This window comes from Scomber japonicus, chromosome 1 (assembly GCF_027409825.1).
Source record: "Scomber japonicus isolate fScoJap1 chromosome 1, fScoJap1.pri, whole genome shotgun sequence".
Taxonomy (NCBI): Eukaryota; Metazoa; Chordata; class Actinopteri; order Scombriformes; family Scombridae; genus Scomber; species Scomber japonicus.
The window spans coordinates 20,834,883-20,861,455 of record NC_070578.1 but is presented as its reverse complement, the minus strand read 5'-3'; the positions used below and the strand labels follow the sequence as shown (position 1 = coordinate 20,861,455).

Here is a 26,573-nt window from a genome sequence, read left to right as displayed (position 1 = left end):
TAGAATTTATGGCAGATCTGTTCTATTGGACTGAATTAGATTTTACAAGTGTAACTTAATGAAGTGTCCAATGACTAGGCCTATATCAGTTTAGGGTGTCCTTAAAGTTTGATGACCACTGCATTTGATATTGTGCTAAGTCATTTCTGCAGCCTGCAGGTAGATGGCGTCACGGTCTGAAAGCTTCACACTGAGCTACGGACTTGATTAATTGAGTGAGCAGGCCGGACTCAGAGGAGGGAAACTACACTCGTGCTGCTCCTCCGTCAGTCGGAGCGCAGTTCAATCTGGAGGAGAGAGCTATGAGAGAGTAGCTATAAGCATGCTTGGACAATTCATATAAATGGCGCCTGTCAAAAGGAAATTATATCAGCGGCTGCTGTTCTTTGCCGTTTTTCTTCCACTGTCAGGTAAGGATTCATTTCATTCATGTTTTCTGTGGTTTAAAACCTCTAACTGTGACTGTCCACTGCGTGTTTAACAGTGGAGCTGCTCTCCACTCTACCGACCGGTATTGTGGTTTAACTGGAGACCGTGTTAACTGCTGTTCTCCTAAAAGCTGTAATTGTAGTTTAATCCTTTTTAATTACATACTAACCTGTGTTTAACATCTAAGTTACGATAACTATATATGTAAGTTAAATTGTGCTCTGAAGACTCATTCAACTCTCATAACGTAATGTAATGTGAGAAAGTCACCAGTTAACACGGTCACCATTTAAACCGAAACACCGCATATGTGTCCACAACCGCTCATCACTCATTTATTACCAAAGACGAATAAAGTTTCATTATTATAGGCTAATAGTCCGACTAACCAAACTAATAACAACCATTAAGCGTGTCAGTTAACTTTGAAACTGAATCGTTTTCTTTTCAGCTACAGCTAAGTTTGAAATAGTAGGCTATCATCTAATTTAGCTAAAATAATATTTTCAGCATTTACTTCAAATGTAACCTCTTCTGTCTGTTAGTTATTGAAAAAAAGCCTGTTATTGACAACATTTATGCAGACTATCAATACAACCGCTGCGTGTCTAACCAACCAATGATAAGAAATGACGATGTTTGCTTAGTATTTAGGATATTAAAGTGCAGATTTGAATTTATGTCATATTGAGGCTTAAAATGAGCAGAGTAGACAAGAGAGAAGTGACAGTATTTGTGTTGTAAAGTAGGCTATTACAGAGTATTCAGCTACACTTTCTTCTGGTCATCTAACTGTGACGTTGAAATGATAAGCTTGTTTTAGTAACATCGTTTTGCTTTCAGTTATAAGTGAATAACCTGGAATGTACTCAGTTGATATGTTGAATTATTTAGTTCCTCTCTCAAGAAAGGTCACATTAACCAAACATTGCTGTAAAGTTTATGATTTGAGTTCAGTAAGAGGTTTTGGTTCAGAGGCTCATAGGATCAACTATTTCACCTTCAGCTGGTGACTTTATGAGCCATAAGTAATTGGATTAAAGTGGAGTAGAAAGACTTTATGAAGCTGCAGTGTGATTAAAGCTACCATACAGTACAGTTGACCTTCTGCTGGCAGGTCTCCAAGTCTCTCAAGAGGGATATTTTACCTCAGTGGGACATTTTAATCTGTCACTCTTGTTTCCATTGGAGACTATAAACACTGCTAATATCCACTCAGAGGATACTGAACCACAGCTTTCAGTTAGTATTATCACTAACTCCAGAAAAAAACACGTGGAGATGGATTTGACACTCTCCTTTAAATCCGTTTTAGTAAGCAGTTAAACAAGTGTGTAAATGCTTTAAATGCTTTACTGGACTCCTGTCAGTGCCACACTCCTCTGCCATCACAGAGGGCCCCATGCTGATAACCACCATCACTCCTCATAATCTTTTCTTCTTTCTCCTCCTCTTTCCACAGGTGTTTTATGCTTTAGTGAACTATTTTTCATCAAGGAGCCCCATGATGTCACTGTCTTGCGGAAAGAAGCTGTTATTTTGGACTGTCAGGCACATGGAGAGGCACCTATTGATGTCAGATGGCTCAAAAATGGAGTAAGAGTGGTGGAGAATGAACGGGTGTACACGCTCTCCAATGGCTCCCTTTATATTTCTGAAGTGGAGAGCAGAAGAGGAGACAAATCAGATGAAGGGTTCTATCAGTGCCTTGCTCAGAACAAGTATGGAGCAATCCTGAGCCAGAAAGCCCGTCTTACAATCGCAAGTGAGTATCATGCTGGAATCATACTGGGAAAGTGATAGAGTGGAGGACAAGTGAGGGTTTGTGAAAGTGATGGGTAACTGTACTATTCATCAGGCAGTGTTAAATTACTTGCACTTTGGTTTTCTACATTTCACTTGCTGAAATCACTGGATGAAGTAAGGAGATTTGTATTCATTTGCATGGCTTATTTAATTAATTAATTAATATTGCTGCACATTGTTGCATTCAGAGCAGCTTCAGTGGTAGCTGTGGAGAAAGTGGGGCTTCAAAGTTAGAGCCAAAAAAAGATAGTGTTTAGAAGGGGAACATGCCCATTGGTGTGTTAATGAACGAGCAGCAAAATTTGGAAGGTTAGGAGCTGTCCGGGATACCGGCTCTCCAAAGCTAAAGAGCAGATGCCCCCTATTCACAGGCCAGGGCTTTCATGTTATTGCTCCCTGATCGCTGGAGGAATTGTTCTTTTGGAATGCTTTCTCCCTCAATGCTGTGCGAGCTGGCTCGTATTTTAAGGGGGGGTAGAGTAGCTTCAGGCAGAGTTGGTCTTTTGGGACCTTATCCCCTCCTCCTACCCACAGGCCATGCATCTTGCTGTGCCACTTATGCAGAATGTATGTTAACCCTTTTATCCCTTCCTGTAATGCATTTGCAAGAAAACATCCCATGCAGGATGGTGAAATTAAAAATTCTGTTAAATTTAATGAGGAATGAGAAAATAGATGTTTTGCATGACTTGTCCAGTGATTGTGATCCTTGTGCAGTAAAAGTGATGGTCACAGCTACTGTTTCCATGTAATTGTGCACAGTGGGGGATTCTTTCATATTAAAGTCTATAAATTATCCACTGTGATCCATGTTGAGAAGATCCAAGCAGTTCTTGCTGTTGTTGTTGGCCTCCCTGAAAATTCACTGGATCATTTGCTCTTAAATGGATTAAAATACGATAAAATCCTTTAAAAGTAGTGGCTTCCGCTTGCAGTGTATATAAAAAAAGGGTTTTAAGGATGTTTCCAGCCAATTAATTTTGACCCTTTGCAACTTAATGAACATCTACAAGTATCTACACACCATGCCCTCTGACAGTATTGAAGCAGTGATCCAAGTCTTTGCTTAGTATTTGCTGGGCATTAAGAAAAACTATATAAAGTTATATTAATTTATTGAGTAGTTTACCCGCTTTATACAGTTTGAAGTTAAGAGGTGATAAAGGCTGCCAATAAGCTTAGTTTGTTTTAAAATGGCACTTAGGCCTGCTTGAGGGTCTATCTGGAAGCTCATAAAATTTGCACATACCTGAGAAATGCTCAGTTGAAGGACACAGAGGTAACAGTGGGGGTTGTTGCGAGTGATGTGCACACACACATACGCACACACACACAAATGTGAATTGCTGTTTCCCAGTACTGCAGCCTTACCCAGAGTGTCTAAATGACCAAACTTTATTGCAGGCTTTGCCCGGTCAGTAGGGGCTAGAGGCTATGCACAATTGTTTTATGCCTCACTACTCTGACCGGAGAGTGAAAAGCTTTTCACTCTCCGGTCAGAGTCTGTTTTTGTCCACATTGCCCCCTGCACTCACAAAAGAAAAGGGCTTCTTTTGGAGGCAATTATTTGTTCTGATATCAGTGGACAGAACAGCTGGACCTGCTCACTACTGCAATGCTAATTACACTAATTGTTAAAGTTAAAGATCCGAAAGTTTACATTTTGATTGAAAAGTCAGGGTGGTTATTTTTTATAATACAGCTCTCTTGTCTCATCTGTCTGTTGCACTAAGATTTTTGGGACATGTGTTTGATGCATTTAAACTGAAGGAAGACTCAAAGACTTTTGATCCAAGTTTCGTCTAGAAAATGTTTAGTGCAACATGTGGGGAGTGTCAGTGGCTCTTTTCCTATTCAGTGTCGCTCTTTAAGATGTGAGTAAAGCTAAGAAGGAGGGAAACAGTGTTGTTTTGCCTTCAGTGTGGGAATGAAACACAATGAGAATTTGTGGACCTGCTAGTTTAAACATTGTGGCGATGATGGAGAGTAACCTTAAACATTTGGGTTGCTAAAGCACAATGATGAGAAGAGATTCAGCCCTGATGAACTGGAATGTGACACATGAGCCTCATCGTTTGACTATTGTCAATAGACTTCAGATTGATGGGAATTTTAGGAGCGAGATTAACTCCTGAGTTGGCTCTCTCTCACACCATGTGATCTCAGGTATACAAGGCGTGAACGTACAGAGGAAATGGTCAGATTTCTCATCAGTTGTGGCTCAGAAGTGACGACCCTGTTGGTATAAGTTGAGAACTGAGCGATGTGAAGTTTTACTTTTGCATTACATGTCCCTAGTTTAAGAAGATCATTGACCAGTTTGTTTTCACCATTTGACCCCTGGCAGTTTGAGAGGAAATGTGTGTGAACAGTTGAAATTGAAGACGTCTGGTCACCTTAGCAGAAAATAGATGCTTAGATTTGTACTGGAGAATAAAGCACACTCAGCGTGTTATGTAACATTATGTGTCGCATTGCCACTAATGTAGGGGACTGTGTTTATGATTATTACTGTATATACTGCTGCAAAACGTACCCTGTTGTTTTTTATTGTAGACATGATGTGATGGTGAGCTTAATGCCTATGTGTGTCACAGCAGCTCGATTAATGAAAAGTAATTTAGTGAAGTGCTTGTTTTGTGGCGATCACTTAATTAGCAGAGCTTCCAGAGCTAGCTGTTTTAGGGATGCACCGATCCAACTCTTTCTGTCTGGATTCCACATCAGATCTGTCGATGCCGAGTACAGAACTTTTTACCTAATTTACAGTCTGTGTAATCTGTGTTGTGAATCAGTAGCCTACCGTGACTGAATGAATGTCACTAGTGGTGGAAACACTGAATTATTGCTTTGTCGTCATGACATTTACGAAGAAACTGTATTTGATGTTGATTGGTCACGACATGAGGCTGATACTAATCTATTGGATCAGCTTTGTGCATCCTTAATTTGTATTTAACCAGTAGCTTCATCGTCGTTGTCCACTGGAAACTCTGGAAAAAAGACCAAAAAAAACCTTAAGACGTTTTCCAACCTAAACTGTATGAAGAGTGGAAGTGATGCTTTCAAGACTGATTTAGCTAGTTATTGTCAACATATTCTGTATATTTTAAGCATAATGAGCACTGCTATAATTATTATACTTTAAGTGTAGGTGCTTTAATGGCAACCCAGATAACAGGTGTGGCATGCTTGTTTCTATCTGTTGTAGGAAGTTGGCCATCCTCACAAACGTTGATGTTGTTTATTGTCATTTAAAGCTGAGAGCATGAGGAGCTTTAAAAGAAGTATTTGAATAAGTTGCCTCTGTTCACTGATAAAGTTTATTTTACCTCACCGGTGTGTCCATATGCATGCAGGTCATGACCACAGCATTATTTCAAGTTGCTAAGGAATGCATCTGACTCGCCCCGGCTCGGCACAATTAGAAACTCCAATAAGACGAAAGCAAACTTCACGCGGGAGCAGTGGCGTGAATGAATTAAATGCCCCTTAAGTGAGAGCCTGGAATCTTGTTTTTCTCCTCCGCTCAACACGAAAGGTTACCATGGTTCCCCTGAACGGCAGGCCCAGAGGTCAAAGGTTTCTTTAAACTGCTCAATAGATGGAGGGAGGTGAGACGGAGCACAGGACCTAAATCTTTCTTACAATAATTCTGGATGCTCCGCTGTTTTTACCAGTTGCTGCATTAGTCATCAGTGGGTCTGTTTCCATTTCACGAGGATCTTTTTCTCCGTCTCTTAAATGATCACACTCATGTTTATTTTGTTATCTGTAGTCAACGTATATTTTCAATATGTTGCCACAAAGAATAAAGTTGTCGTTGCAAACAGAGTGCAGCTATTTACAGATTGACTTCTTTCACTCCGTGTTCTGATATGGTGATTAAAGACAATGAAGTCACTGTCTGTGGTGAGTGGAGGTTTGCTTGTTGAATGATTGGAAAATGTTGCAGCAAAGATAAGGGAATGGAGGAGGGGATGAATGCCTCCTTCTAACAACGCTCCCCCATTGCCCGGTGCTTTCAGAGGTCAAGCTGCTCATGGGAATAGCTCTTTGTTTAGCCCGGCCAGTGGTCACTTGACTGTCCTGCAGCCTGTGAGGAGCTGCAGCACATCTGCCAACCAGCACGTGATTGATCTGTGGGCTTTTTTGGCTTTGCATTCTTCTTCTTCTTCTTCTTCTTGTTTATCAGTGCCCTTTATTTCCCCTCCCAGAGCCTTTTATTAATGTTCAGTGGCATCACAGAACATTGTTAAGGACTCATCACTCAAGTAATTAGTGGCCTGTTTCAGTAAGATGTGTGGACTTATTTTCACAAGAACATGAGGCATAACAAAAGTACTTTTAAAACTTCTCACTGATGTTTCAGGGACTTATTTCAGCCAGAGGTTTTTCATTTGAACCCCCACCGCCCCATATGCTGATGTCATCAGTTTAGTGTGCAGCCTGCGGTACGAGGAGAAGATGATCAATTTTAATGCCTTACCTAAAAGATTAGACCCTGGGGTATGGGTAGAGTTGAGGATGTTTGGGGCAGCATGATCACCATCCACATAGTGAAGCAACTGCAAACAGACCCTGACATCCACAGTTTTGGTTATGAGAAGGCCAATGAATGACTTTAGATACAAAACAAAAATAAGCTAAACTGTCTTTAATCCATCCCAGCTTTGCTACTTTGCTCTGGAAAAATATTTAAGTGACTCCAGACTCATTTCCTGTATTTGTATTTTGCAAAACAGCACACATTTTAATCTTATCTTGTCCTGACACTTTATAGGCACAGAGGATGTATTTTACACAATGTGTTTTCCCTCACATGAATAAAAATTATACATTTCAGGCAGGATATCAAATGTTCATATGGCAGAATCTGGTGTACTTTGTTTGAAATGAGGCTATATAAACAAAAAAAACAACATGTCACTCAAGATGTGTCTTTTTTAATAATATAAATCAGTGGGCGCTGATCAGATTGAACTCACCAACACCACAAATAAACAAATGTGAGAATGAAGTTAATAACAGTTTTTAAGATTGTTGTAGAGCAATTAATACCTGTTGAAACAATATTTGGAAAGCATGAGTTATAGTGCAGCACTGTTTGGAAAGAGAGTTTACACTTAGTAGTTTACATGCAGGTATGAGCTCTGGCTGAGAGACTGACCACAGTAACCAGAGGACGAAGGCTGAACTAATTCCTGGTATTTGTAAGGGAACCTTTGTTTGGGTCTGACCTGTCCACTGACCTTTGGTTTGTTGAGCTGCCCGCATCAGCAAGCCCATCTGTTCCCAGCTGAAGTAAAGCAAGTCCAGCTTTATGCCTCTGGTTCAGGTTGAACTGTAGCATGAACATACTGAATGTACTAATACCGATGCTATAGATTGATCATTTCTGTAAATGTAAGCTCACTAAACAAGAAGGCTGTGAGGACAGAGTCTTACTAGACTTTGAGAGAGAAAGGGACAATCATCACAATCTATCTAACATTAACTTGGCACAATGTTTTGCAGCAGCCAGACTGTTGTATTTGTTGTAATTGCAGCAACTTGCAAATGTCAATGATACAACAGAAAAAAATATTATTGTTACAAACAAGCATTTAGGATCTGAGTGATTTCTCTACAGCGCAGGGCAGCACAGGGCAGCAGTTCTGGTCAGGGGTGGTCATGCAGGGCTTCTGCCTGAGTTGGGTGCTAGGCAGGATTTGTGGGGGTCAGAGGTGAGAGGTGAGATTGCTGGGGAGGGCAGATGGTCGACAGTGTTTCTTCCTGCTTTTGGGGAATAGGCTGAGGTATTTATTCTGTGTTTGAGTTGCCTAAAATATACGACCAAAAGTTTACTATAGTTTACTATAGTTCGGTGGAAGAAAGGGGGGGAAAAAACACTGTTCATTGTAAAAGTTAATTTTCCACAGTGAGAGCAGATGTCTGAATGAGTAAATGCAGATAACAAAAGTAAACCACAAGCAACTCGATGTGCTTTGCCTTGATCATTTCAGCCACACATTAAATGCCCCTTGGCAAACATCATCACTCAAAGCTGAAGGTCAGCATCCTATTTTCAGCCGGGAGTGCTCTGACCAATGCTTGACGAACCATAGCAGCAATAGATTTTCCACCTTGTCTTAGTAGTTTATCAATAATCAATGATTATCCTGCTGTTTGTCAATCCTGCATCATTTGCCTGAATGGAAAAGCAAAGTAGAGAGGCAGAGGATCAGAGCTGCTCATCTCTCATGCCCTGCAGTCATATCACTTCAGCATATTAATGGCATTTTTGTAAGAGGCTGCGTTAACATGGGGGGTGGGGGTGCGGGAAGAGAGGGTGTGGGGGGTGGGCTCTCCTTGTGTCTGTCTTCACATCAAACAGCCACATTGGAGCTTAGAAGAAGAGGGGTAACAGCTCAGGACTAATTTGATTAAAGGTGTCAGTGGTGAAAGGAGATGATACTGACAACAGCTTGCCTCTCGTCCAACAGGAGTGACATCGGACACGTAGCTTAGTTTCCCCTTGCAGTCAAGAAAACAGCGTCCATGTACTCATTCCAGTTTATACTGATATCAGATAAAATTACTAAACAATGACAATAAACAGAAATTCGACAAACAGCTATTAAAAAACTATTCTACAACAAGTTAATCAGTTATAACTTATCAATAATTCATTTAAAATAATCTCCATATCCAAATGAATCTTCTATAATTTCATCTCAATGACACAATCAAACAATCGTCCTCTCCGTGGCCAAAGTGAGGAGGTCACGTCAGCTTCATCTTGTGAAGTGGTGCTGTCAGTTGTGCAGAAGTCGTGATTCACTGGATGTTTATTCTGCAGTCAGAGCTCTCCTGCTGTTTAGCACCACAACACCTGGCAACACTGCTTACATGCAGCCATCCATCACGGCCCTCATAGCTGCTCTACTGTGTGTTTATGACAGTGTAGGGATCCTGGAGACTTTTCTCGAAAGCAAAGGTTACCGTTTCACGCTTTGCTTTTGTAGATTTCTGTTCATGTTGGATTTTGTGGATGGATCTTCAACTGGAAAACTAATTCAGTGCAAATAATAGAGCCTGACAATGTGTGAGTCAGTAATCACTATTCCTGACATTTATGAATTTAATTAGTTTTAACTTTTTTGGGTTTGGGTTTTTTCTACTTTTGTTTTGTGAAATTATTTGTTCCCCCTTTAATAGTATTTATTCATACCATAGTGGGATATTAGATTAAAAAGTTGTCCTTATATTTTGTTTATTTCATGTTTACCTGAAGAAATATTTAAGCCAGCTGATTAATTAGGTTATCATTTGTCAACATTGACGTTTTCTTCGTGTGGGTGTATATGTGTGTGTTTCAAAGTATAATCCATTGGGATGTTTTTCTCACTTTGACTGCCTGTCAGATGTGGTTTCAACTTGATGCCCCTCTTCCTGCTTCCTCCTGTTTCTTCTTTGTTGAGTGCTGATGGCTCGCTACGACAGGGATGTGTGCACGGAGGTTAAAGAGCATCTCTGTGTGTTTGTTTACCCGTTACTTACTGTAAGAGTTTCATCCTGAACACCGACAGTAGCATGAGACAGACTCACTGAAATCAGAAATAAAGTCATCTGGTTGAATCTATAAGAGTTATTCAACTTTTATATTTCTGGTCCATTGAAGAAATCTATTGATTAGACCATCTCTATGCACTGGATGATATTTTATAAAAATGTATTTATGCTTACTGTGTGTTTTGGTAATCACAGTATTTGCTCTCAATCACGAACAGGAGTGCAATTGATTTCTTTTAACAAATGATTGACCTCAGGCTTTGCAGCTTTTTTAGCACAGAGGGGGATGGTGCAGCAGTGGGTGACCTTAATGACTTTTACGGCCCAGGAGGAACCACTGTTAAAGAGAGCATTTATTAACCAAAGGGGCTAAAAACAACTTAAATTATTATGCATTCTGCTGGATGTTTGGTTCACTATAAAGGGCCTTATTGTAATTCACATTGGGTTTAGTGTGCTTGCTGCTCAGCTGGTGGCTGACAACAGCTCAGTTTCAGTTTCAGGGAAACCTTATCCACGCAGAATGTAGCTGTTCCACTCCAGTCATCACCTTCCTGCAGCACTCAGCAGGTCTGTAGCTTTAGGTAATAAGCATCTCTGTTTTCTGACATCCACTGGACCTGACTGAGATGGATGGATATCTGAAATAGATCAATATGTTTGGAAAGGGAAAGAGTCAGAAATAGATAATAATATTACCATCCTTTAGATTGCTCCTGTCGAAACAGCCACAAACACTCTACACTATGTTTATAAAAATATTTTCATATTATCGATATCTGTGTTTTGAGAAAAGCTGTGAAGTGGAAAACAACACCAGCTTCCACAACAAAGTGAAGTGTTTATTTGACTATCTAAAACATTTTTGTCAACTGACTAATTGTTGAATTGACTAATAGTTGAATTTTAATACAATACAGGTAACACAGAACAGAAAACATTCACAATTGTTCACACATGAAAAGTATTAAAGTTTCTTGTTGCTTGTTGTTCTGCAGGTATCTTCTCTTTTTCAATCCAGCCAATGTCTATCGTGGTGACTGAAGGCTCAATCGCCAGGTTTTCCTGCAAAATCAGTGCACACCCTCCTCCAATCATCACTTGGGAGTTAAATCGGGTCACATTACCTCTCACCACTGAAAGGTATGCACTCTTGTTGTCTCCAGTTTAACTCCATGGTATTTATTTTTCGCACACGTACTGGACAACAATTTTTTTTTTCTGAAGTGGAAATGAATCTGTGACAGTTGAAATATTTAATTTGTGACTCTCCATATTGTTGGTGTAAGCTTTGGTAAATCTGTGTGTCTCTGTCTTCCAGAATCACAGTCCTGCCCAGTGGTGTTCTTCAGATCCATGGGGTTCAGCGGGCGGATGCTGGGAATTACCGTTGCATCACTACCAACATTGCCAGTCGTCGTCGCAGCACGGAGGCCTCCCTCATTGTCACCCCAGGTGTGTTAGCAACTCTCTTAGCAACTGTAATCTCTCTATAGGGCATCAACATAATTTAGCAGTAGTAAACGTACATTGAAAATGAGAAACTGCCAAAATTTACAGACAAGAAAAGATAGAAAAGAAAGATGTGATAAGATGTGATGAATTTTCCAAAAACGCTTTGAAAGAAATATTAAACCCAATACTGCAATATCACAGTAAAGTAACTGATTTATGTTTGTCAAGCAGCTTCAGACTTCTGGTTCATTCATAGCTTGACATTTGTTGGTCACATTAATCCACATGCACTAAAGCTGCCCCCCCCCTCTTTCTCGCTCTCACTTTAGCTCCCAATCCGCAACTTCCCCAGCGGCCACGCATCATCGCCGGGCCACAGAACATTTCAGTGTCACTGCACCAGAGTGCCATCCTTGAGTGCATGGCCACAGGCAATCCCCGACCTATCATCTCCTGGAGCCGAGCAGACAGCAAGTCTATTGATGTTTACAACACCAAAGTGTTGGGAAATGGCAACCTCATTATCACAGACATCAAGCCCCAGCATGGAGGAGTCTATATGTGCAGAGCCACCACTCCTGGCACAAGAAACTACACTGTGGCCTCAGCAAATGTCACTGTGCTAGGTAAAGATATAAATAAGTTTTGCTCTATATCTTCGTTTATGTATTACTAAATAGTTTTTAGCTGGGTCATTACATTATCCTTTGAAAAACCTCTGATATGTATTTCTCATTGTTCTTCCAAAGCACCACCGTCCCTGCTGGAGTGGCCAGAGAGCCTGACCCGCCCACGTGCTGGCACCGCTCGCTTTGTGTGCCAAGCTGAAGGAGTTCCGACACCTCAAATCACTTGGTTCAAGAACGGAGAGAGGGTTCACTCAAATGGCCGCATCAAGATGTACAACAGGTAGCGTTATCTTCATTCATCCATAAGTCCTTTTTTTCTCTGATGAATCTGAAAGTTTTTGTATCTGTATGCCCTCAGGTAATGAAACAGGAACCGTAACTTTTTTAACACTCTTTCTTGGCCAATTCAAAACAAGTTAATTAAATAATTCACTACAGTCCCTACAGTAGAAGGGAAACTGAATAATTTACAACAGTGCAAATGGGGTTTTAGTTGGTTTCCCTATAATTTGCTCCTGGCCCATATTCAACTGTCAGTGCTTGTTAAAGGTAATTATAGACTCACTACAACCCAGTAAAGGAGCCTCAGGATGAAGCCATCTTTAATATACTCTATATCTGCGTGTGTGTGTGTGTCCCACAGCAAACTGGTCATCAACCAGATCATCCCTGAGGATGATGCCATCTATCAGTGCCAGGCAGAAAACGAGCAGGGATCCGTCCTCTCCGTGGCGAGGCTCATTGTGGTGATGTCAGAGGACCGGCCAAGCGCTCCCAGGAATATCCGGGCGGACACTGTGTCGAGCTCCGCCATCCTTCTAGCCTGGGAAAGGCCTCTTTATAATGCGGATAAAGTTATTGCTTACTCGGTGCACTACATGAAGGCTGAAGGTGAGTGGTGTAAAAACAAGTGAGAACAGAAATCTGATTTTTGTATGTTTTTTTTGTCTGCAGTGGACAAAAACTTTGCTATTTAGAAACTTAAATTCTTCTTCTTTAGGAAGCATAATGAGGGAGCTAACCATGCATTGTCAATACTATGTTGGTGGGCAGAGGTCAAGGGAAGAAAAAAACAAAATACTCCCAAAATAAAGAACAGCAGGGTTTTCTTGACAAACAAGGAATAGTCTTCTATAGAGCCCAGTGTTGTGGAGTTTCAAGATGCAGGGGCCCTTCTTTTGGCTGGTAAAATGCAGGATGCAGACAAAACTATTCACAAGCAGAAAAGCCTTTTAGCCTTTCAGCTCTCCTGGGAACACTTGCTATTGACAGCAAGAGTCATACTCAAACAATGAGACATTTTAGAAACAAAATTTAGTTTGTTCATTCAAGCACCACACTTAATTATAAAGCCACTGACTTCCAATGGGGAGGTGAAATGTACATAATTCAACTGGAAAAAAGGAGCACCTGCTGCATTTTGTTGGGGATAAGGAGTTCAAAATAAAAAGAACAAGTTGAACAAATTCTCTCTGCTTTAGTCTTGGATAACTGGCATCTGTCAAAGGTTTTCTGCACTTGATTTAGATTTAGGGACACAATCTTCTTGGCCACAGTCACAGAGAGTGGCTGTTCTTTGACATTGACAGAGTATCAAACAGTACACTGCACCTGAGGGTGCAGAGAGACGTTGGGCACTAAATGGAAGCTCTAATGAAAGGAGGAACTAATTAGCCCGTGTGTTGAAGTGTCCAAAAGTGTATATTCTGTGAGGGCAGTGGGAGGGTGTGAACTGGAAAGGAAGGCAGACTCTGTTACACTTTTCAGGAGAGCTTACCGAGGCATTCAGGCTGTGAAGAAAGCTTTTTTTTAATTTAATCTCAAGTACCTTGTTCACCAGGTCATAATTCAGACCAGGTAGTTTTTTTCCCCAGAACACAAATACATCTACTGTGTGACTTTGCTAAGCTGCACTAATTAAATAACTATCACACAGTGAGTCTTTAAAAAAATTGAGTGCAAGTTACACTGGATATTAAGATTCCTTCAAACTGTAGCTGAATTGTTTTCCTGTGTGAATCGTGTGAAACTTTATAACAAAATGAGCTGACACATTGTCCATCTCTATTTTTATGTCTTAACATGGATACAAATGGACACTGTATCTGCACAGCTGTTACAAAAGCAATGTTTTTTGATGGACCAGATGATGGATTTTTCAGTTCACTTTTTAAAATTAAATACAAATAAGGATGTAGTTGAGACGGGACAGGTTGCCTCTTTAGTAAAAGGAGTAGTTACTCACCACAAAATACTGCTGATTTGGTTTATTTTTGTATGAAATATTGTGACTATTATAAATTCTTTTACAATCTTGTTATTTGTCCAGGATTAAACAACGAGGAATATCAAGTTGTCATTGGAAATGATACAACTCGCTATATTATTGATGACCTGGAGCCAGCTCGCAACTACACCTTCTACGTTGTGGCCTACATGCCCATGGGAGCCAGTCGCATGTCGGACCATATGTTCCAGCACACACTCGAGGATGGTGAGGCTTACACATAGTTAAAGTCAGAAATGAAAAGTCCAGAGTCAAAAGGAGAAGCAGTGCTAATATTGATCTCAAAGCAAACTGTTAGACTCAGGTGTTACTCCAGTGGGAACTGAGAGTATTTTGTTTACAGGATGTTTCACTGCAGTGAATGAGCTCTGTTGTTGACATAAAGAGACAATCACATTATTTGTGTGCACAATGTATATATGGATGTGGGCTTGAGTTAGCGTGTGTCCACCAATATGCACACAAGTTTGTGTGCATGTATCGGTGTCTGTTTGTATTAATGCCCCGGAGTGTTTTTGAATTCCAGGCAAACCTCATTTGCTTACGGTCTTGGCCTGCGGGTCAAAGGCTGCTGTGTGTTTGTTCTACATGACTGAAGTTATTAAATGATATTATATAGACTTTTGTGCATGTAGGGCAAGCTTGAGGTCACCTTAATAAGGCACTCCGGTGAAGCAAACGTAATGTAAATTGAATGAGGTAGAAGTAACTGAACTAAGAAAATATCAGATAACTCAAGATTGACTCATCATGACATTGGTATAAATGCCCTGCCCATTCATTTCCAACGTGGCCCACACAATAGACCAGAGATTATAACAGGATGGCTACGGTATAGATGGATGACAAAACTGTATTTTTTAAAAACGTAGTTTGTTACAAATCTGAAGCATTTTGGGAGAAAATAAATGTGTACAGAGGACATTTTATCTCTATGTAGATTATTATCAAAAAATGTGTTTGTTTTTTTCGATGCATGATCTGGTGGTTCTTCATCTTAGTTTTACTATGTAATAAAAAAATTCTGTCTGATTTATTCTTCCTGTCTTGTCTGTCCACAGTTCCTCTCCGTGCTCCTGAGCTCAGCCTCACCAGCTGCAGCCCTACGGACATCCAGGTCTCGTGGCAGCCCCTCCCAGACAAGCTGAGTCGTGGTCGTGTCTCTGCCTACCGTTTGTCCTATCGCACCAGCACTGAGAGCACAGTCTCACAGATAGAGCTACCTGGAGAGAAGACACAGCATCTACTGGAAAACCTGCAGCCTGACATTATCTACCTCCTGCGTATCGTTGCTGCCACCAGTATTGGATGGGGTGAGCAATCCGCCTGGACCTCCCACCGCACCCCAAAGGCATCCAGCGCTCGAGGTACAACGCTATGAAGAGCTGTCTTCATAATCTCTGAAACAGCAGTTTATAACAACAAAAATGAAGTCACAATGTGTTAGATTTTTTGTTTTTAGCTCTGATCGATTGAAAAATATATAAATTGTCCAAACATAAATTAATTTTACTTAATACATTTTTTTTTAAAAGTTGAATTAACCCTGAACTCTGCTCGGTTCTGTTTAAACCATGAGACATGGAGAAGAGAAGAGCTTGCGCTAATAATCTTGTTAAGGCATTGCGTTTGTTACTCTGCGACCTTTGCCCTGCACTGTCAGTAACATTGGAAGGGTTTCAGTCATGGGTCATTAAGGGAGCAACTCAGGCCTCCGGGTGGGAAAGAGTATATGGCTGTTTAGAGATACATCTGAAGCTTCAGGGTGGGGGAGGGGAAAGTTTGATTTTCCTGCCCATCTCTATTGCCCTCCGTGTCCTGTTTAAGCTCGGACAGGAGTCTTCTATGCAAACTTAATTCCTAAAATACAAAATGTGTGAAATTGGCTGACAGTGTGCTTGTCTCTGGTCTGTATTGGGTGTGAAACAGCTGGTAGACCATCAGATGGTAGTTTCACTTTTCAAACAAAATCTCCTGGTCAGGAGCCTCTTCTGTTTATCACTTAAACACTGGAAACAGCTTGTTGAAGATATTTCAGTCTTTTAAGAATAAGTAACTGTTCTCCAAAAGGGTTCAATCATATGATGCACAAAGCAGAACAATGGGTGGTTTTGTTTTTATGCCCTGCTCCTGAGAAGTCTGTGATCACTACTTCTTTTCCTGAAGGATTATTATCCATCTCTGATTGTCATCATCAGTACAAAACATGTCTCTGACTCTTTTCTCTTTACAGTTCCTCTGGCACCTGAGCTACATCTGGAGCCTTTAAACTGCACCACTATTTTAGCGCGCTGGCAGTTGGCACCCAGGAACTCGGCCAGCGTACAAGGATACCGACTTTTCTACCATGAAGAGAGCCAGTCTGAGAACGCCCCCATTCATCTGCGTGCTTCGGATCATACACACACCATTGGAGGCCTTGGTGAGTTAGACTGCATTTATACTAAATCCACCAACCGGGGCTCTATGACACAATGGTGGGGTGTGTTGTTTGGGGTACTGGTGAGACAATGAAGTGCAATCCAGGAAGTCATGTTAGAATTATAAATTAATGCATTTAAGAACTTATCAGAAGCTAAACACCTTGCAGCGGACAGGATTTTACAACTCTAGAAAGTTTTCACGTATGTGCATGTATGTGATTGACTACAGTAGCATGATGTTGGGATGTGCTTTGTTTTTTTGCTGAGCTGTGAGCGGTTCCTGATCCCACATCACAAACACACTGTCCCTATTCAAATCAATGGGAGGACTGACGTTTTTCACACATTGCTGGTTTTGGTGTTAATGCAGCGTTATACATTATGAATGGCTTTCCTAGCATAAGTGATTACGTTTAATATGCTGGTGATTATGGTTGTGATTAGGCAGCTAATGTTCACATATGAGATTGTATGAAGTACAGCAAAGAGAGAAATGTATATATATATGGATTTTTATCACATACCTAACTGCCTACCTACATATCTTTACAAATGAGTGCAAAAAGTTTTTATATTAAAACTAAATATTTTAAAAAAAATTCCAAGTGGACACATTTGATTAAAACCAGCAGCATCTATTGACAGCCAAACTCATGAGAGATTAATTGGCTTAAGTTTTGTCATGTGTCCAGCAGAGGTTCATTAGGCGTGGAACAGAACAGTGCCACATCCCACTTCCATGACCTCCCAACCTCTGCAGGATTTCAATGTGTGTGTCTTCTCAGCAGCTGCTGGATGGTGTTTAAGGCATATCACAGCTCTTTTGGCCTTTAGGTCAGATTTATTTTGGCTTTTTTTTCTTTGAGAAAGGAAAGAGGTCTCAGGCCAATGCACTGGACAACTGACCATCTGTGGCCAGAGGGGGTCAACCAGGTGGCCAGCAGCTGACTTGTAAATCAGGAAGTTTGAACAGGATCAGAAAGAAAGAGAGTAAGACAAGGATGCACTATACATTACTATAGGTTTAATCTCTAACTGCTGCAGACTCTTAATCTAGTTTTTTGGTTTGAGATACTTTTGGTGTCAGTGCTACCATACATATACCACCCTACTTGTCCATTTTCTACTGATAATATTGAGATCAGTAATAATGGAGTCTTTTAATGGTAAAATTACACAACACGATAGTAAACGAAGTAAGCAAAATATGAAAATATGAAGCCATATTAGGAGTTAATAATATCTTGACTTTTTGACAGAAAAGAGTAACTGAGAAAATATCTCTAGTTTCAGTGTCATTTTTGTTTTTATTGATTCAATTTTGTTTTTTATTGATGTGTATTAATATTGAGAGGAATGCAGTTTTAAAGTCACCTGAGTGTTTTTCCCTTCACTCTTGCTTCATTAGAATGATTTGAATATTGAATACTTTATCATTTAAATACCCTACTGATAAATATTAAACCTCTCACTCTGTGAAATTAATGATATCAAAAATAGAGCTTAAGCTAAATAAAAAGAATGATCTTTTTGTTCCTCTTTGATAAAGGAGCTTTGCAGGGCTGTGTTTTGAAGAGAGGGAAGCTGTTTTGTGGAGGCAGATTTATTATGTGTTTTATGACTGCTTTGAGCAGTGTTGCTGGAGGAGCATTGACATCAAAGACTCTCATTGTGTTTGACTTCGAGAGCCACAAAGATAGTTTATTAGCCAAGACTTAAAGGAAATGCAGCCTCTCACCAACTGAGCTGTAGGCCAAACAATGAGGGTGTCTTGTGAGCTCACTATCTTGCAGTTCTGAGATTTCTTGCTCTTGAATTAGCTGTAGCACCATGCATGAGGAGCGAGGTGTAAAATGTAGCATCTGGCCTCCTGTGTGGCAACACATCCTGTAGCAGAGAAAACCCTGCTGGGCCATGTGGGATCTGACGAAATGGCTTTAAAGCCTTTACCAACTATTACTTCCTTTTTCAATCTTGCTATTATTAAAGCAGCATTATTACTCATAGGTATGCAAATGTATTCATCTAACAGAATTCATACAGTGCAGTTTCAAAGTGCTTTACATACAAGCATTTAAAGGGGGTTGAAAACAAACTTTAAACGCCTGAATTGAAGGGCAGGTATACTACAAGAAGGTAAGATTAAAGGGTTTACTTTTACAGAGTTGGGACATACCTTAAATCATCTGGTAAACAATTTCACATATTTGTATATTATTATGTGAACATTTAAAGGAGTTTTAAATTAACTATTGGACTATATAATTGTGGACAAATACAGTTATTGTCTCAGCTTAGCTTATCAGAGCTGCAGTAGCAATATTGAAATTTACTCACAAATGAGCCCATGACCTGAGTTGATCGACTTTGGTTTATTCAGGTTACATGCCATTACATTTATGAGCAGGAACATGTTAATGCTGTGAAATCATCAGTTTGTAATTTACATATATGTTGCTCTGTTCTTGGTATAACTTCCTATCCATTATATTTTTCATTTAAGGTTAACAAAGCTCTAATTTAAGTAGCCACATTAAATGCTGCGTGTTGACTTTCCTCAGCAGGTGATCTTTGCAAATTAAATCTGCTCGCACTGTAAATGGCATTTCCTATCATCTCTGTGCTGTTGTACACACCAGACATCCTCTTTGTTGCCAATAACATTGATTTCCGAACTATCAGCTGTGACAAAACTGGATCCTGCTGAGTACAGCTCCAGGAGTACTTGTTCTACTCTGGCTGTTAAATTATCACTTATAACGGTCCACATGATTGAAAGCACACCCTGAGAGAAAGGAATGTGTCTCAGAGGCTCCAGTTGGGTATAAATGACAGTGATGTGACCTTTCATCGCTTGTGTATTCTCTTCTTGGCCCATGAGAAGAATATGTAGTGGTATTTGGGGCTTAAATACCTCTCATACCTGTTGGCACCAGACAGCGCTGTGAACACAACTGTAGATTTATCTCACAGCTGCAGGACGTCCTGCATGTTGTCCACTCCTTTGATTAAACTCCAGTTAAGTGCGGTTGGTATAGAAACTAGATTTGTATTCTGGCCATCATTTAAAAGGTCATTTTGTTCTTACTTTCCTGTGTGTGTCTCTGTGTTGATTTGTGAGAGAGGGGGAGGACAGAGAGAGAGAGATGATAGATGCTGGTGTGCGGGTTCATGTGGGAGTTGACATTTATGGCCCCTGTTCAGGCCTGGCTTGCTTCGGCCTGGGGGGCCTTTTGCAGGGCAGAACAAAACCTCAGGGGCCAACAGGATCTGCATTTTGGCTGTAAAAAAAGGGAGGGGGGGGGGGGGTGACCACAAATGGCTCAAATATGCCCTTTAATACAAACAGCATAATTTATGGTAGTAAGACTATGTGAGATGTATCCCAGTGGGAAGGACAGGAAAATGTTCACTCTAGGAATGTCAACTGAAGCAAAGGACAGCACAGAATATAATCTGTAGTAATGCAGCCACTTTTATATGTATAACTCTTTATGAGTTATTACTGAAATAATTAGTTCAACTGAATTTATCAGTCAATTGACAGAAAGTTAATCAGCATCAATTTTGATGATTGATTTATCCTTCTGGACATTAAATTGACATAAATACCAACTATTCATCAGTTCTAGCTGCTTTTTTATACTGTTAATTGAATATCTTTAGGCTTGTGTCTGCTGGTCAGACCTCAACGACATCAACTTGTGATTGGTACTCGTCATTGAGCTTGATGTTGCATAGATTAAAAAAACAAGCATTAAATTGTCACAGCAGATGATTTAAGTCACATAATGTTTTTAGGTTCGACGTGAGTGAAGTTCAGATCCGTGTGCAGGGTTTTTTTGTTATCAGAGTGCCGTGTCATCACCTATTAAGTGGCATTTTATTTTAACTCTTGGAGTTTCCCTGTTTTTCCACTCACTTCCTCTGCTTGACCCTCCCCCTTCACAGAGAGCCTTAAGCCCCTCCTTTTGCAGGATTTAGCTTGCCCAGATTCCATGTCAAAGGTCGTGGCCCAGATGTCACAGCTTCCCCCTCTCAGAGCTCCTCTCTCGCATAATTATGGCAGGCCCATTGTATTGTGGGGCTGGTTAGAGGTACTATATGCTTTAGAGGTGGCCTAACACACTTTGCAGAAACTCTAGATAACATATTTTTATCAATTCTTTGCATCAATAATAGAAATATATCAAGAAAAGTTACTTAATTTCATCCATCAACTCTCTGCTCAGTCTTTGCATACATTTTAAACATTTATCTACTACTGAGGGGGTTTTTTTCTCAGAAATATATGATCCAGTTTATCTTGGTGGTATCTCTCATTTTCTTAATTGTCATTGTGAAAAGCCATTTGAGGTGCAGGCAGTGAGAATCCCTGAAAAAAAAGTGGCTCATCTCGTATTCCTCACCCATGACCTCAGATTCTTTCAGAGTTTTATCTCGGCCTGACCTGCTGGCCCTGGACTGGCTCCAGTGAAACTCCTCAGGGCTGCATGGGGGTGCAAGTAGCTTGACTCCACCCCTCCTAAACTTCTCTACCTCACAAATTCTTCTCCTGTGGTCCGATCCTGCTTCTCTCTAGGCCCTAATTGTCTCATAGCATGATACAGAGGTGTGCTGTTTCCTGGAGAATAGACTGTACTGTAATATTGATGGGGGTAAAGATTGATTTTGTGTTACGTTGTGTTTTTTATATTTGAGCTACACCTTTCACTTATCTAAAACTTTCTGACTGACTTTAAAACTTTTCGTCGGAGATCCATGTGCTTTAATTTTTAAGATTTTTAAGAGTTGACTGATATTAGTTGCAATATTTATATTGAATGCATCTAATTTGGACCTTGATCATTATACTTTTGAGGATGAAAGGGACATTTGGTCAGATGGCTTTTGTCCAGAGTGGTCATCAGGGTCACTGAAGGCTGCAACTGCTGTTGACCATCACCAATGTCCCTCCCAGGGGATTTTGTCCGTCGATTTAACCCCCAGAGCCTGAGCCTGAATAGGAGGGTCCACTGACCAGCAGGCCTGACTGGGACTGAAGAAGGGGGGCCTTCTCAAAGGACTCAGGGTGACAGGGTGATGGATAGTTGAGCTCGTCTGTTCTGCTGCCCTAAGAGGTGCAGAAACTGACCAAAGCATTTGCACCACTGAGCATCTGTACTGCCTTACCCCTTGTTCCCACCACACCATCAAACCCCAATACCTCACTGACCCCACACCCACAACCACACAGTCCAGGTCTCGTTCATGTATATCCCCTGCTTCCTGTTGGTGGAAGGGATCACACTGTCATCTGTCCTGGTGTTAGGGCAGAGTGATGGTGAGCAGAAATCTCTGTGCGTGCACATAGATTTATCTACTTGGTGTGTGTTTCATTTATCTCTGATGTGATTGATTTAGACGTTTTGGTTTCTTTCTTGTTTTAAATCTAGACCCAAGGAAGAAATACCACATGAAACTTCTGGCTTATAACTTTGTTGGAGATGGCTACCAAGCAGATCAGACCGTCAGCACCCCCGGATGTGTTTGTAAGTCCCATAAAACACTTTAAGGAATTTCTTCTGTTTACCCTAAGTGGGAAAAATAACATCATTTTCAATGTATTTCTAAGCTGTTCGTGATCGCCTGGTGCCCCCTCCACCACCTCCACACAATGTTATCGCCAAGACCAACAGTTCTACCACTGTGTTTCTGCACTGGGGCCGACCAGCTTTCACCTCCAGCAATTCAGTCAACTACACCGTCCGCTGCAACCCTGTCGGCCTGCAGAACGCTTCTCTGGTGCTCTACCTGCAAACGTGAGAAATTCTCCTAAATACATGGCAACTTTTCTTATAAAGCATCTGAATGTTTGTCTATTTGTCTGCAGAACTGCACAACAAGCTGAAAATTACTCATACATTTCTGATCACTTGATGAACTGTAATATTAATTAGTGCAGATTTTAATATATCTATAGAGGCTGCATGTTACTGTCCTGCTTGGAAAGAAAATCATCAAAACAAAAACAAATGTAATGCATGTAATCAGATTTCTTTGCCGCATGGTTGGTTGACAGCCATTTGACGTTTCAGCAGCAGTTGATTATCAAAGACTACAGTCAGCTGTGTTATTTACAACACTTAACACTCCTAACATCCAAACATGTTGGGGAAAGTTTACAGCTCATCAGCAACACTTTGTTGTTTCTTGTCCCCTCACTGCCAGCACGACTCCATATTTCCATCTGCTGGGCAAGAATTGTTATTAAAGGGACAATTCTCAAAGAAAAACTATGACACATAATAAGAGAATTGGTGGCTACATTCAAATATTTTAAGAGACCGAGAGACTGTATTTTTTAGGTGTCAAATGCCTTTAAATACATTTCATTAGTGTAAAATACACAACAAATATTTAACTGACCATAAGGAAATGTATTTTTAGTGAACTGGCCCTTTAAACTTCTTTTTTTGTTTTTAATTCTTTCATCTACAGGAATCAGCAGAGCCTTCTTGTGCGAGATCTTGAAACCAATACCAAGTATGAGTTTGCCATTCGCCTTCATATTGACCAGCTGTCGAGCCCCTGGAGCCCTGTGGTGTATCAGAGCACTTTCCCTGAAGGTGAGCGCAAAAAACATTTCAGTTAGTATGAATTAGTAAGGATGTGTCTCACTATGGGGAAAAATGATATTCTGTATTCACAAATTGTTTGATTTTCAACTTTAAAGCTCCTCAGAGTCATGAAAAGACCTTGTATTGTCCATGATATTTTATTTGACTTTGTTGCTTTTATCCTTCCTCTCACAGCTCCCACGCTGCCTCCTTCCAATGTAAAAGTGACTCTGATCGAGGAAGACACAGCCCTGGTTTCATGGAAGCCCCCGGAGGAACCCAACATAGCTGTTACACGTTACACAATCCTGTATGCCTCCAGAAACGCCTGGATCGCAGGGGAATGGCAAGTGCTGCAAAAAGAAGGTAAGGAGGAGTGTGTATACAGGTGTGCAGGAAAAGGGAAGGGGGTCCATTCACAAAGACTTCCTCCTGTCCCAGACAAATGGTCTATTGGAAATCAGTAACTTATTTCATCCTCCGATCCATGTCTCTCTGTTTGCGATCCCTGAATGGTGCTTGGACAGGTCAAGCTCACTTCTTTTGTCTTACTGATAAGAGACCAGTTAAAACCATTAATGTGATTACAGCAAAGACTTTGATTCACTCTTCTTGTTGACTTTATTCACACAAAGGTCATTTTAACCATATCTATATATAAATACAGTTCATAAGTGAGCTAGTGTTTGGTACTGAGAGGTGCACCACATATATCATTTCTGAGATTCCTCTGAATTCAGTTCCCTGCAAAGTTGCCAGTAGAACAAAAAACATGCAAGAGTGGATTAATAGTAATAATTGTATATGTTTTTTTAGTTAATCTAGAAAGTATAAAAGTTGTTATGGATAATTTTCAAAAGTGAAAAAAAAAAGTAAAACACATCAGTGATGAGCAGTAGTGACCATCCAGCTGTTGTATCTGGTCTCTGGACAGTTTAGGTGTTTTTAGGAGCAGATGACCTCAGGAAACACAATAAAGACACACAATCCCTCCTTTGCCACTGGTGAAGGGGTCAAAAGTGAAGCCATTCACAAAGCCCCTCCAGCCCAGTCCTCTATCACCTCAAACTGAACACCTACCCCCCTTCAGTTTCTGCTGGGACCCTGGTGGTGGTATGGAGACTGAGTGGTACTGGGTAAGGGAATGTGTATGGCCCTGATCTCCTGACCCCCTCGCCCCTCCCCTCAGAAACCGCACATAGCACCTCTCAGCCACGTAGCACCTCTCAGCCACGAGGATTGTTTTTTGTTTCTGTTTCACTGTATTACAAAAGTCCTGTTCTTCAAAGGTCAGCTGAAGTTGGACTGAGAAGTTAGCTGAGGTGTGCATGTATCATTCTGCACATCAGTAACACAGCTACATGTAATTATTGAAGATAGTCTTCCATGTGTAATCTTTAGTATGTGATCAGAAACGACTTCCACCACTCTCTGTCCTAAGATATTTATCCTAAATGAATGTGTTGCTCTTTCTTTTTTTATCATTTTGTTACAAATATTTGTGAGTTTTAGGTTTATTACATAATGTATCCTTATGATTACTTAGAATCTAAGTAGATTTTGGCAAAACGATCTTAACACTAGGACCAGTAAATATCTTTAGAAAGATGGAAAAACTTAGCAATGAGCAGTTAAACACTAGAGCTGAATCTCACTGACAGGGAGCATCACCATGGCCCTACTGGAGAACCTGAAGCCTGGACAGATGTACTTTGTGAAAGTCTCTGCATCCAACAACATGGGCGACGGGCCGTTTTCTCACACAGTGGAGCTGACAGTACGAGCGAATCACGCTTCTGGTCTTGATCCCCGGCTCTCCCGTGGCTCCGCTCACTCCACAGGTCAGACACACAAACATAATTCTGACAGAATCACTCCATATCTTTCAGACTTGACGTCTTTTCTACAGGGGATCACCGGAAAAATCTAACATTTTCTGATGCTTCACAGTCTTTCCTGATGGTTTCTACCACCTGGACCAGAAGTCAATGACGGGAATCACTGTGGGAGTCTGCATCGCGTTCATCTGCATCATCATCTGCGCTTTCATCATCGTCTGCAGAGGCAAAAACAGGTACTGTGACAGAAACGGGGGCCAAGACATATTGTTTCTTTGGCAACTGTACCTGAGTTTCCTTGAGTATTCTCCGCCTGTGGTGACATCACGTTTGTTTCCCTGCAGGAAATCTTCAGCTGTTAAAATGTATAGGGAAGGAGTGAGCACACCTGCATCGGCTGCAGGACATCCAGGCTCCGAGGGCCAAGCTGAGAGCGCTGATGTTACCGTGCCCATGATGAGTCAAAACCATTTCATTGATGCCAAGGTATAGCATGTCATGAAATTCCTGGAAAAGCTTTGGAGAGTTGTGAAATAGTATTACTTTTTTAAACTATTACATTTAAAATAATAGAAATGATAGATGGAAATCAACATTCAACATTACAATACAATAATATAATACAGTATTAGACAGTGTTACAGTCATGGTAATTTGATATCAGAATTAATTATTTAATTAATTGTCAAGTCTGTGGACTGTGATATAAGTTCCTCAGCACAACATAACATGCAGTTGTACTAAAATTGTTAACACTGTTAATCATTTTACAGAGAAACACATATTTGACATCACATCTTACAAATGACAGTACTGTCATGATTGGATGGCTTTTCATACTATTTGTTTTCTTGTAGGGTGGATCAAATCTCATAATCAACTCTCTTGGTCCTGTTAAGCCCAACACAGAGATGAAGAAGAAATGGTTTTCCTTTAGCAGTATCGGGAATAAGGACAGTAAAACAGTACAGGTAAGATTGAAAATGAGTCATGCCTGTTGAATTTTCATCAGCAGCTTATAGTTTGATTAGATTGTCTTTTTTTATCCCTACAATCCATTGTATTGTGTTTATAAATAACAAAAGACTCTCTTTACCTGAGTTGAGCCTCTCAGACTGCATGCACGTCCTGGCTTTAACACTCAGACTTACTGCAGCGACGTCTTTTCTGTGCTGCAGAATATGAGACACGGCACCGCCCGCTTCCAACCAGTCACCACCGTGCTGACCTACGAAGAGGAGCTGTCCATCTCTCCAGACCAGCCCTCCACCCTGCAGTCTCTGCTAGGGCGTCCCGGAGACTCAGAGGGCTCTTCCAGCAGCGAAGGTAGCCATGCGACCGGCGACTCAGGCCGTTACTCTCATGACGAGACAGAGATGACCAACCTATCGTCCAGTCCCAGCAGCCGCCTGCCGTCTCTGTCAGCAGAGGACAGCGGAGGCTCAGATTGCAGCAGCCCTGCTGAAGAGAAAAGCAAGTGGACAGAGAAAAGTCAGACTGATCTGAAGTTTGTGGAGTCTGTGGAGAATGGCTGCTGTCAACATGAAGCCTAG

At 40.8% G+C, this 26,573-nt stretch overlaps 1 protein-coding gene across 1 annotated transcript; it reads left to right on the top strand.

Annotated features, from left to right (window-relative positions):
• Window positions 1-343: 343 nt before the first annotated feature.
• Window positions 344-26,573, top strand: prtga (protogenin homolog a (Gallus gallus)). Its single transcript, XM_053318842.1, has 19 exons — window positions 344-410; window positions 1,892-2,194; window positions 10,788-10,932; window positions 11,111-11,244; window positions 11,574-11,870; window positions 11,994-12,153; window positions 12,517-12,764; window positions 14,203-14,367; window positions 15,222-15,527; window positions 16,394-16,582; window positions 22,019-22,114; window positions 22,198-22,384; window positions 23,064-23,191; window positions 23,378-23,548; window positions 24,844-25,023; window positions 25,133-25,256; window positions 25,365-25,506; window positions 25,878-25,991; window positions 26,199-26,573. Exons 1-19 carry the CDS (start codon window positions 344-346, stop codon window positions 26,571-26,573), a joined length of 3,531 nt encoding a protein of 1,176 aa, XP_053174817.1.

What these genes read in the sequence shown, in the direction of transcription:
- prtga (XM_053318842.1), top strand. Translation starts at nt 344, where the DNA reads ATGGCGCCTGTCAAAAGGAAATTATATCAGCGGCTGCTGTTCTTTGCC. An exon ending in AGCAAATGTCACTGTGCTAG is followed by an intron (nt 11,871 to 11,993) that starts GTAAAGATATAA and finishes GTTCTTCCAAAG; the next exon opens with CACCACCGTCCCTGCTGGAG. An exon ending in ACCATTTCATTGATGCCAAG is followed by an intron (nt 25,507 to 25,877) that starts GTATAGCATGTC and finishes GTTTTCTTGTAG; the next exon opens with GGTGGATCAAATCTCATAAT.